Source organism: Rhipicephalus sanguineus, chromosome 1 (assembly GCF_013339695.2).
Source record: "Rhipicephalus sanguineus isolate Rsan-2018 chromosome 1, BIME_Rsan_1.4, whole genome shotgun sequence".
In the NCBI taxonomy this organism is placed as follows: domain Eukaryota; kingdom Metazoa; phylum Arthropoda; class Arachnida; order Ixodida; family Ixodidae; genus Rhipicephalus; species Rhipicephalus sanguineus.
In genome coordinates this window covers 72,030,357-72,043,205 of record NC_051176.1, presented here as the reverse complement: position 1 = coordinate 72,043,205, position 12,849 = coordinate 72,030,357, and the positions used below count along the sequence as shown (strand labels likewise).

The 12,849-nt window shown below is 48.1% G+C and overlaps 1 protein-coding gene across 1 annotated transcript in view; it reads left to right on the top strand.

Moving 5' to 3' along the window:
• LOC119399177 (ATP-binding cassette sub-family C member 2) overlaps window positions 1-2,841 on the top strand; it is a 72,080-nt gene extending 69,239 nt beyond the window's left edge. Inside the window, exon 12 of the mRNA XM_037666026.2 lies at window positions 2,653-2,841. Coding sequence (XP_037521954.1) covers window positions 2,653-2,803 — 151 coding nt within the window. The 3' untranslated portion in view covers window positions 2,804-2,841. The remainder of the gene's footprint in view (window positions 1-2,652) is intronic.
• The last annotated feature ends 10,008 nt before the right edge of the window (window positions 2,842-12,849 follow it).

Genomic DNA, 12,849 nt, shown 5'->3' with positions numbered 1-12,849 from the left:
TTTGCATGCCCATGTTATTGAGTGTTTCCAATACTGTTCTGCATGTTGTGCTGCATATCCACTGCGTCGTTTATTTGCCTTTTTAATTAAAAATATTATCTGGGGTTTTACGGTCCAGAACGATAATATGATTACGACGTACGCCGTAGTGGAGGGCTCCGCAAATTTTTACCACCTAGTGTTCTCTAACGTCCACTAGCATCGCACACTACACGGGCCTCTAGCATTTCGCCTCCACCGAGATACGACCGCCGCGGCCGGGATCGAACCCGCAACTTTCGGGCCAGCAGCCGAGCACCGTAACCACTATACCACCGAGGGAGACGTCTTTTTTATTTTATTACAGGTTTTGCATGAGGTGCTGATTGTACAACTTTGTTTCCTGTGTTTTTTTACTGACATAGCGTGTCTACTGTACACAATGCTTCGCCGCCTTCTTGTTGGTTTTATGTGTCTTCTTTGTACAGCTGCTTCGCGAGAACTTTGTATACGCATTCCTGTATGAGCCTTCATGGCTTACATCATTAATGAATAAATGAATAAATTATGTTTGCTCAAAAAAAATAAAATACTGAATGTCTGCGTGTGTGAGCGCGTTAATATCCAGTGTACAGGCCATTTATTTGTGCGCATTAATGCTGCGCTGACAGAATCAATTGCACAAATAAAACGGAAATTACACAAAAAACAGAACTGCCATTAGTCGCTCCACATTGATCGTGAATGATTAAAATAAACAGGAATTGCGTAATGATTTAGGACAGGACGAAGATGTAACCTTTAAACACAGAAAAGGGGAAGGATAAAAAACACAGAACTGCGCACATACATACATGCGCATTAGACCAGCACAGAAGGCGTACTTGAAACACGGAAAGGAATGTAGAAAACAAGAACCTGCCGTGGTTTTAGTTATGGTGCTCGACTGGTGACCCGAAGGTTGCGGGATTGAATCCCGGCAGCAGCGCCCCCATTTCGATGGAGGTGAAACGATAAAGGCCCGTGTACTTAGGTTTAGGTGTACGTTAAAGAAGTCAAAATTTCCGTAGCCTTCCACTATATAGTATACGGCGACTCTCATAATCATATCGTGGTTTTTGGGACGTAAATTATCACAAATAATCATTATTAGGAAAAAAGAAGGATGTCATTTGCAGACAAACACGCATAATATATTTCATGATACATTTCACGTCACAAAAATAGCGAAAGCAAGAATTTCACCATCTCCTACGAAAGGGAGCCATGTGGGGATGCGAAGCAGCGTATGGGTCGACTTAAAGTTCCGTTCATCACGGGCACCTTGCCCGATGTTAACGTGTCCTTGCAAGTGGAGCACACCATGAATTCACTGTAGTTGCTGCGCGTCTGAAGAATATCGTTCCTCCACGCCATCACATGATTGCTGAGAAAGTGTAAGGGGCAGAGGTCGCAGCGTCTTACCCAGCCCCTACACAGGCCCGAACGCACTAGAGCGTGCCAGCGCGTTGTGACTAGCATACAACGGTTGGTTCATCGCGCGTCTGCAGAATCTCGTTCCCCGACGCCATCACATGATTGCTGAGAGAGTGTAAGGGGGAGAGGCCACAGCGTCTTACCGAGCCCCTTACACAGGCCCGAACGCGCTAGCACGTGCCAGCACACATGGTTCTAAGGGGGAGAGGCCACAGCGTCTTACCCAGCCCCTTACACAGGCCCGAACGCGCTAGCGCGTGCCAGTAACATGGTTCCCGAGCGGACGGTCGCCAATGGAAGCACGGACACAGCCCCGAGCAAAAGCTGCTTCGCATCTGAAAATCAAAGGCAGATACAGGAGCAACCAAATGAAGTAAACAATGTTTGCGAAGTAAAATGCAGGATTCATTCACACGTGAACCAAAATATCTTAAGCATGTAGCTGATATTAGTGTGTCCAATTATTACGCAATGTTGACACCAGCAGAAGTTAGCCTTGCATGTCCATTCGAAATGCCGGCCAGGAACTTACGCTGCAAGTGCATATATGTGTTCTTCGGATGCCGCTTGTCACATTTCATTTTTTCTGTCCAAAGAAAGCTCGTATCTCCCAAAACGATACAGCTCCCAGCGTTCCTGGAATGATTGGTGCACAGCGGCACGCAACACGCGACCATGGTGACCGTAGCGAGCGCATAAAACTGGAGGGAAACGAGCACCGACCTAACAACAGCACGCACGCCACGCACAAGTGACCGGGCGGGGGATTCAAAATGGCGGCCACGCTGCCGCCAAGGCCGCGGAAGCGGCACCTGCCCTTTCAAAAGCTGACACCACTCTAAGCGGGGCCGCGTGTAATTTCGCGTTACACCCAGCTAGAGTGTACTGTAACCCAGCACAAAATAGCGGACGCGCCCAGTGTTGCCGGAGCACACAGCATTATGAATATCTCGTATTCATTACTTTGCGAAATGTTTGCTACAATTATCACAACTGCTCTAGCACGTTCTTATAATATTAGAAGCAAGCTGTTTTCTTCTGTATTACCTCTCACAAATAGGTCATGTCGGAATATTTGTATCTTATAAATAAGTGTCGCAGTTTTTCAAAAATTAAGAAGTCAGTCTAGGCTAGTTTAAGAATGATGCTGCGTTTTCATGCCCTTACAAATGTCGCAGTCGTTCTCGCTTCACGCAGGGTCCTTGTCCTCGAAGATGGCCGAGTTCAAGAATTTGATTCTGTACAAAAACTGCTTGGGGACTCTTCATCCGCTTTTTACAGTATAGCAGTGGAGGCTGGTATTCATCGTACCGAAAGCGAACGACAACGTGTCATTACAGCCCTATAATCACTGATTATCGAATAGTTATAATAAAACGCTGTAAATTTCGCGTACCAACTGTGACGTCAACCAGTGCATCATGCCTCAATAAATATTTCTAATTTACCTTCATTTGTACCATTTGGTCAGCGGTGGTTGCGGTTGTACGCAAGTACACTCTAAGAAAAACATAGTCAAAAGAGGGTCACGGCACCGTGACTCCCTTCGGGTATTCATTTGATGCCTTTTGGAATGTAGAAGCAGCAAAAGAGAGTTTGCATTTCGGCAGGATTCACTGGACTATCCTGAAGTGCGTTTCGATTGGCTTCCGTGATGAAGGCGTCGTCGTATACGCCATATATATTGCGCGTTTGCTGTTCGGCGCCATTGTGGCGCGGTGGCTCGCCTCGCTCGCCGACGGAGTCGGTATGGCGCGCCGCCTCCGTCTCCTCTCTCAGTCGCCTCGGTGTATTAGTATGCGCTGCGTGGTTTCGTTGGTTGCGCTGGTTACGTGTCTTGAAGCTTTGTGTACTTTCTGTTCGAGCAAACATACGCATCGTCGGTGGCGTTGACGCTAGGCTCCGTGCTCGAATTGACGCTTGGACAACGGAATATTCATGGAGCTGCGGACACGGACAACGTGGGCCTGTTAACGGTGGGTGTACTGCTTTTATAGGTACCAATTCTACAGCTTTAGCTAGGCGTCTGCAGCAGCTGTGCGGAATCTGCCAGCCATTTCCAAGAGCCGCCTGCGTCCGCGGGGCTGTTGCGGATGCCCAACTAAAACTGTCAGTTAGCTAGTTGACACCGTTATGCGCGTTGCTGTACAAGCTCCCACAAAATAAGCGATGCAAACAATTATCAAGGGTCATTGCTTGCTGATCGCACATTGTGTCTGCACTGTTGAAGGTGCAAGATATCGCTTTGAGATGCCCTTTAGTCTACTTCGTAAAAGCATTTCCATCAACCTTGGGTGTGCAGCGTGCTTCCGCGCGTGAGAACGTGAAAGAAAAGTCTTTGTACTGAACGCTTAGATGCACTATATATAATGGTTTTTGTTGGCTAAAAGACGGTAGATGGAGGTGCAGATATAACACGATGCTTTCAACACGTACGCGGTAGTAACTTAATTTGGACACCCCTCGCCAGCAAGGTGGAAAGCACTTTCGACGGCGCTCGTGGTGGCGGCCACTGCCGTGCACTCTTTTCCCTTGTTGCTGTTTCCTGTTTTCGTGGTTTACCTACACTGCGATGACATTCGGCGTTTTTAGAATCGAGCGAGTGTACGTGACTGTGGGATCTATATGCGGTAATTCTAGCATATGACATGTCTGATCTTGACGTAGAAGGCGTCCGTGTTTATCTGAGTAGAAGGCGGATGTGTTTATCTGAGTATTTAGGGATGGGTTACGTTTGTAAAACACGCTGTCAGTAACCGCACACGGCGTGCCCCTGATTGCCGGAGGATGCGCGTGGTTGTCGGAATATGCCAGTGCGAAGACGGGCTTATTCTGAAAGCCTGTTTTGAAGCGATTTCTCAAAAAGGATTGCTTTCATTCGTGCATAGCCAGTGCCTATTGCGAAACAAGGTTCCCGCCGCCTTTTACGTGAAATTTTGTTTTCGCTGCGAAGTTATTTCAAACTAAACACTCGTGCTAGCTTTACACAATACACAGTACCAATAACGGCGTGTTGAACACAAGGCGGTTTTAAATACAAATATTCAGTGTGTATGTGTTGGTTATTCCCAGAATCCCGAATCACGTCTCCCGCCTCTTCAATCCAGTTGACAGCCACACTCGGGGAAACGAAGATGTCGCAATGGTCTGGCACCTCACCACTCGTGATGGGAAAATCAACAGCGGCGTTCGCCGTGTTGACGAGGCTGTTTTTCCTACATTTCCTTTGGCTGGACAACACGACGTAGGATACGTGGTGAGTGACACCCCCGCAAAGGAGCCCAAATCAATTTCGTTGTTGTTTAACCGAGGCTCACATGATCTTGTGCTGCAAGTTTATCGCCAGGTGACATGTTACAAAACCTACTATTTGCAAATTGTGTTTTACACGATAACGGACAAAAAACTTGGCTCGTTACCATGCCTGTTTGCATTTGTTGTTTTGTTGTGAACCCTCATTATTTTTGTTCCAAATCACTTATTTTGTAGGTTTTGCAAACTATCACTACAATTCCGTTTTCTCATCATACTATCAAGTTCTGCTTTTCGGCTACCATTCTTCATGGCTGTTTATGCTGAACAGGAGCGACAACATAGCAAGTCACAAGCATGATGCCTCCAGCCGTCACCACTTTTTGATTTATTCATAATCGTAAGCAATAAATATGGAAACATGACGCCGATTTCTGCAGTTTATTTTGCACCATATGACACTATGCACATCACTGTCACGCATTTTAGTTGGCTATACTCATACAAACATGTAAATAAGGAATACCTCAACGGCTTAATTGGAAATCACAGACCATCATTTCGCGCTTTCTAGATTACTCTGCTGGAAAAGGTGTGTTGTTTTGACGAGTTTCATTAAAACAATGCTAAAATTGAACTAATATTTGTTTGCAGTCGCTGGGCACAACGGCAAGTATATTGGACTTGCTTAAAAATGAATACTTCACTATTTCCAGCAGTAATCGCGCAAAAGTAGAGCATGGGTCAATTGAGTAAATTAAAATAGCTGTGGAGTCGCTTGACGCTTAGGTGTGTGTCATTCGACCCCTGTAGGAGTCTTACCGGCAAGACTCGTCTGACTCCCTGTAAGTGGTAATGTGATGCTTCGGATAAGAGTCTTTGCACTTTCTAGAGGGTCAGGGTACTCTCCTAGAGCGCACCGATTCTGACCCACCAAGAGAGTCACCGTGCCTCTTTAAAGAGAGTCGTATAGATGGCAAGTCAGACCTCTCCGAAAAGAGTCACACATACGCCTTTTTTTAACACGAAGGTGTTTTATGCCGGGGTCCACCAAGTACATCCGTCACGGACATGACGTTGATAAAATGGACGCCAACGGGTGAGAAAGAAAAAAAACCAAGAAAAAGATACCCCGCTGGGAATCGAACCCACGACGTTGCGGTCGCGACGGCAAAGGCCCGACGCCCTACCGACTAAGCTAACTAGGGAGACGCTAGACACGGCGCGAACGCACCTTATATCTTTCATACATTCTCTTTCGCGGCGGGCGGAGCGGGGCGGTGCCGTCGTCTGTGAGATGTGAAAAGAAGTAATGCTTCACGATCGACACTTACTAGCGCTTACTCCGAGATTGCACGCGAGATCGGAGGTCATGGTTAAAGCGTCTCGATACCAGACAGGTAGACTGGCCGCGCTGGCGTCGCCGAGGCACCCTTGACGCAGTTACTTTCTTTGCCTTTGGCTTCGTGTTAGCGTGCGTCGGCTCATCGGAGTAATGCAGCTTCCACGTGCACCAACGAGATTTCTCCGCCGCCGACTGCTTCAACTGCTAGAGCACCGACTAACAAAACTGCTGCAATATGCGTTGCAGAAAGGACGCGATTTCGACGGGCGAATGTCGTGCCTTGGTGGAGCGAGAGCAGCGCCTGCGAGGCAGAGGCCAGCGGGACGCACGCGTCTGCGGCTCAGGCTACGAACCTCTACCACCCGTGTTGCTGAAGCGCAGTTTGTGTTATGTATGCATGGGCACAGGCGTCGGCTACCCATTACTAGAAAGCGCACACCGTGCCGTTTCTCTCCTTAATTGACGACGCTTTGAAGAAGTGCATACCGGGTACCAACGTTGATTATGAGCTTGTTGATATCATCCTTACGCGGGATTCACGATTCGCTGTGTCCAAATATATGTTCACACCGTCAGCTACCACAACGGTTTAATCATGACCATGGGCGTTAGTCGTCGCGATAGAGGCATGCTGTCAGCATGGGTGCATCCACGTCGAACGGTGCTATAGCTGCCAAATACGAATGGACATTGTACAAGCTCTCATATATCCCTACACAGTGAGCACTACTTCTGTGAAGACACGTTTCACTTTCGTGTTATACCGATTCCTATGACGGAGGGATCAGCCATGTTTTTTTCTCAGAGAGCAGTGCTCCTTGCGTTCGCCCCGTCTAGGTCCCCAACCTAATCTGCACGATCCACTGCGCGGTACCGGTAGGCTGCTGCTGTATTGAAAGCACGTGGACGTCTTCTAAGTGCGTCACATACGTTCAGTTGCTGCGTGAGCCAATACTGGATATTCTGATTTAGGTTCCTCATTTAAACGTACAGTAAAAACAAAACGCCATAGCTTATGCTGCGTGCGCCTATGCACGCTTCGTGCTGCGGGTGGAAAAGTAAGCTTCCTCTTCAGATTACCGCCTCAAAAAAGCGTCAGTGAATGTAAGTGGAATGTTAAGTTCCACGTGGAATGGTAAGTGGAACGTTACATCTGAAAATTGACGATCGTGTCTGGTCGCTGGTTTCATTCGGTCTCGACGAATAGTCTCAAACAGTCTTCGATTGTTTTTGTTTTCTTTATTAGGAAGCATAATAAAACCAAAGTGCGGGTGATCGAAAATGTCTCAAGTGGTTTGGTTGTGCGGTCGAAAAAGGCAACTCATTTTTTTTGTCTACGTACTCCACTTCGTCCTTTGAAGTGAACTGCACAGGCTGCGCGACCGAATGCAATGCAAGCAAAAATACGATAAAGCGCGTCTCCGAGAACTCCCCTGATATTACTTTCCATTGCAATATCGTCCTAACGCGGCAGCCGTGTAATGTGCAATAAGCGCTTCTAGCAATGCGATGGGAATGTTTGCACATTTGCGTTCCTAGTGTGGTTGCATTCGCATGCCAGAAATAACGTCAGATATAAACATATATGTTACTCCTCCTGTGGTTGCACAAAAAACATAAATCGGATGAAACCCGAAACGCACACAACTGCATTCTTCTCGAAATGTGTACGCTCCTGTGCCGTCTGCAAAGTGGTGATAATCTTAACGACAGCCATGTATGATCTACTGAGGCACTGCCTATACGCCCTAAAAGTGGCGAATAGCGTTCGCGAATGCTGTCATCATCATGCCAGGACGCGCTCTCTTCGGCCTCTTCTTCATTCTTCTTCGTCATCTTCGGCTTCGCTACCCGAACGTTTGCGCCCAGCACGCGCTCACAAAAACGAGATATAACAACAGATCAAGACAGAGAGAGAAGGAAAGAGAGAAAGAGAGAAACAAAGAAAGAGAAAGAAAGCTGAAGGGAGAAATCGAAAGAGATAGAAAGAAGGAAACAGGAAGAGTAGAGGAACGTGACATAAGATCACGCACCACTTGTCATGTGACATGTTCCCACCAAAGAAATCGCGTACCACTTGACACGACTCATGTTCCCGCGAAAATCGCGTAGAACTATCCACGTGATATAAAATCACGCAATGCTAGTCACGTGAGATGTTACCGCCAAAGAAATCACGTACCATTAGTCATGTGACAGGTTCCCGCCAAATCGATGCCGTTCAATCGGGGCCAGGACACGCGCTTGGAAGGGCAGATTCTTCTTTGGGAAACCGAACACTAGCTCCGCTGTCTTGCACCACTAGTGCAAACACCGCCAATTTTTTGCAATGTTATTTGAACAATGTCTCAATGGAAGACAGCATTCCAGGAATGAATGAAAGCACGCTCTATTGTTTCAGGTGTTTTGCAAAGTGAACGGTTGGTTGTACATGGACCATAGATTCCCTTATCCGCTATCCATTATTTTACGAGGAGCGTACCAGGATGAAGTTAAAAAAAAAACAATGTCTTTGCCCCTGCATTCACGTTCGTCGTTTTGACCCTTCTCAATAGTTCCTGTATGGCACCTCCACTGAATATAGATCGATAGAGGGTGTTGACAGCAAGACATCGCGGTGATCCGAGTATAGTTTTTTTCCGTTGAACAGTGCAGAGATATTCGAGGGAAAAACGCAATTTCAAATAGTAATACGACTGAACACCTCTCTCAAAAAATCTATCGCTTATCGGCACGTGTAGTTGTTTGATGATACAACAAAATATGGACTGCGCGAATAAAAACCTTGCTTTTCTTACAATATGCAGGAATTCATTTCATTGATCCCTGTTGAGTCTACCGTGGGAATATGCTGGCGTGAAACGCCATGCTGCGCACTTAGTAAGATACATCCTTCATGATACTCTCCTCGGTGCCCATAGTGCTCAGGTAAAGCTACCCTATACCACATCACGTGGGCGTGCCAGCCAATTATATCCTTACACTCAGTACAAAATCCGCCAGCGGAACGATGCAAGAGCTGCCAGCCAGCAAGAACCTGGAAGATCAGCTGAGTCTGACTGACCGGGCCCGCAGAGCGGCTGCTGCAAGCGGAGCCCTTAACTGAGGGCTCCCCACCGCAAGCTAACAACCTTCGACTACTCGGAGTTTCTCGGCAGAAATTGTACTGCAAATGAATAAGTTTTCACCAGCACCACAACACGAGGGAAGAAGCGGGCGGAAAGCGGGGCTTCTCGTGAACACGCAGCAAGGGTTCGATCAGGCCAACGCGGGTTTCGGTTTCTTCTCTGTCTCTACATTATTCTTCTCGGGTGACGCTCGGCTCTCCTCTCTAGGAATTGCGGCTGTGTGTTTATCACATTGAAATAAGGTCGGAATTCAGTAAGGGCCAAGATGATCGCCAGGCACTCTTTTTCCGTGACGGTGTAATTGGTCTGGGCTCTAGTAAGCGTGTGACTTGCGTATGCCACGACATATTCCGCGAACCCAGGTTTGCGCTGCGCAAGGACAGCACCGAGGCCAACACCGCTGGCGTCTGTGTGTACATCTGTAGGGGCGGTAGGGTCGTAGTGGCATAGTATGGGCGGAGACGTCAACAAATGACGGAGCTTTGCGAAAGCGTCGTCGCATTCTGACGACCACGAATTGAGGGGCCTGTTGCTGCCAAGGAGCTTCGTCAGCGGCGATATGATAGCCGCGAAGTTTCGGATGAAGCGCCGAAAGTAGGAGCATAGTCCTACGAAACCGCAAATCTTTGACGGACGTAGGTTTGGGGAACTCTGTCACGGCCCGAAGCTTGGCTGGATAGGGGAGAATTCCGTCCTTAGACACGACGTTGCCTAGTATCGTCAGCTGCCGTGCTGCAAATCAGCACTTCTTGAGATTCAGTTGTAGCCCGGCGTCACTAAACGCCTGAAAACGTGCCGCAGGCGTTGAAGATGCGTGGAGAAGTCCGGGGCGAAAACGACGACGTCGTCGTGGTAGCACAGGCACATGTGCCATTTCGAATTGCGCAGAACGGTATCCATGATGCGCTCAAAGGTCGCGGGCGTACTACACAGCCCAAACGTCATGACGTTGAATTCGTACAAGACGTCGGGCGTGACAAAGGCTGTCTTCGGTCGAGCGTCATCAGCCATGGGAACTTGCCATGACCCGGAGCGCAAATGGAGCGACGAAAAGAATTCTGCTTCTTGCAGACTGTCAATGGCGCTGCCTATTCGAGGTAGGGGATAAACGTCCTTACGGGGGATCGAATTCAGTCGTCGATAATCCACACAGAACCGCACAGAACCGTCCTTCTTTGCAACGAGAACGACAGGAGACGGCCACGGGGTGTTTGAGGGTCGAAAAACATCGCGGCAAAGCATGTCTTCGACTTGCTCGTTACTTCGTGCGTGGCTTGAGGTCTTTTTTACCGCTAACCGGCCTTTGCAGACACTAGCTCATGTTTTGTGGAATCACAAGGATTTCCAAGTCGCCAACACTTCACGAGGTGGTGTCGCTAAAATTCTGCATTCACTCCACCACATTCAGTACTTTTTCCGTTTAGGACGACGCCAAATGCACTATGTGATGTGCTTGAACGACAAAGTGCACCGACATTGAAATAATTTTGGCGAATGGAGGGTACAATGATTACACCTAACGCCATACCGACACGTGCATGCACTCACTAATTTGAGTGCATACAAGCCTCGGTAGGCGAACATATCGTGTATATTGTGTGCGTAAATGATTTGATACTACGCTAACACAACGGAATAAGCTGATCTCTGAGGACGTGCAAGACGTTCGCACACATGCGAACACAGTGTGGCTAGCAGACAACGCAAGGAGTGATGCCCACTACGGGGTTTCGTCCGCTCGCCGCTAGGTGCCGACTCTAGTCGATCTCGGGGACAATAATTGCTTGATGTGCCGAAGACCTCCACTTAAGATATACAAGTTCGCGCAGCCTATAGGAAACCCAAGCTCAAGTCTGTGCGCGACGCTCGCACGGCCGCGCTATGCGTTACTGGGGGTTAGACGCTGCCGGCGAAGGCGGTTTGTCGCCGGATTTGGCAGCGACTGCGGCAAGGGCCGGTTCGCGCATGATCACCTCATTCGGCCCGGAGCAATGCGAATCAGCAATAGTTACATTGTGACGCACCACAGATGCAATCCGAGAGCTTTGCGCGTGTGCGGAAGCGGGGGCGGCAGTTTTGTAGCTAGAGGAGAGGCGCCGTGCATATTCCCAGTTACGATAAGAGCAGTGGTGCCGCTCGACGTTGCTTTGGAAGCCTGTAACACGCACCGTCTTGCGATAAAACTGACGCCTCTGCTTTAATATGAGTGCCGACGTTACGACGGACCATGAGCTACCCTTTAGGCGCGAGTGTAGTCGCCGTGCCTCGCAAGCCCACCACAAGCGCACAACAACTCAATTTACACGAAGGTGATTCCTGCAATGCGTGGGATCTGCCGGGATTATTTTTTTCTGTAACTCACAGCTGTTTCCACGCGTATCCGCGGAGGGATTTTCCACCACGGCGCGTTTCACGTCAAGGTCTCCTGCTCTCCGAGAGGACGTCCACCATAGACACCTAAGACTTTCACCTAAAAAAATTCTCTGCTTTTTAGTCGGTTTCTTCCAGAATGCAAAGGAAGTTTTTTTCTCTCCCTAACTTCAAGAAAGCCATTCTTCCTCGTTTCATTAGCGCGGGCGGCTCAGTACCAGTTAGGCTTCGGCGTGCGCCGCTTTGTGAACGTCATGCCATAATTCTTTATATTTCAGGTACCATGAATGCTATTCTCGCGTTAACTTTCACTCGTGAAGGGCCAACACTTTTCCCATAGTCTTGAAATTTTACCATTTGCTTCTTGCTTATAACGTGGTAGTTTCCTTAAATATGTATTCGCGTTTAACGACACGTGTGAAAGGCCTCTGGCAGTGGTTACAATGTCCCCTGCTGTAGAGAAAGGCTGCTAACTTCACAGGCATGAAAAAATGCAATATAATGAATCTGTTTCTTTATAACAAGCGCTCTTAAGGGATCAGATGAGTGGCAATCAGCCAGGCAGAGGAAAGTTCGCGGAAGGCAAAATCCAACCTTTGAGCTGCAAACGCCGCGATGACATTATACATGCGCTGTTAAGCGACACAAAAACGGCTATCTTGAAAATCCTACGGTCTTCGCGTGGGAACAGCGTCTGAACTTGGTCTCCGAATTTAGACGTCACGGGAAGATGAACACTGAGCGACGCCTGCCGAACTTACCGCTGTCTGAGTTGACTGGCAAAAGTTTGAACCAGCTGTTTACACCGATTTCCCCTCCGTAGAACAGGAAGGCTTGCTCTTGATGATGCTTCCTTTCCGAACGTTTCTTTGAAGAGTCTGCAGTGACCAAAACACGGGCCCTGAGTCTATTTGCTGCTTTCTGAATAAGAGAGCTCGAGCATGCTTTCAGTCCTAGATAGTTGTCGCCCTGTACTATAATTCACGTATTGTCCACAACCCAAAAATAACTTCTATTCATTATGAACCTTGCTCGCAGGCACCAGGCATTTTGCTCACGCGATTGCTCGTGAGATCGTTATGGGCCCGTTGCAATGACCCTCAAGGTATGGATAATATAATTGCGATAGCAATTATATTTTGAGCATACTGCGACAAAGTTGGTTTTCAATGTTCAGCAGAAGCCCTTAGCTGGTTTTGGCCACCGCTACGGTGAGTAAATGACTTGTTTGCGAACGTGTCTGCAAGTTTTGACACATATACAAAGAATTTAAAATAGAAGGTCGCGCGCCTCTCCTTT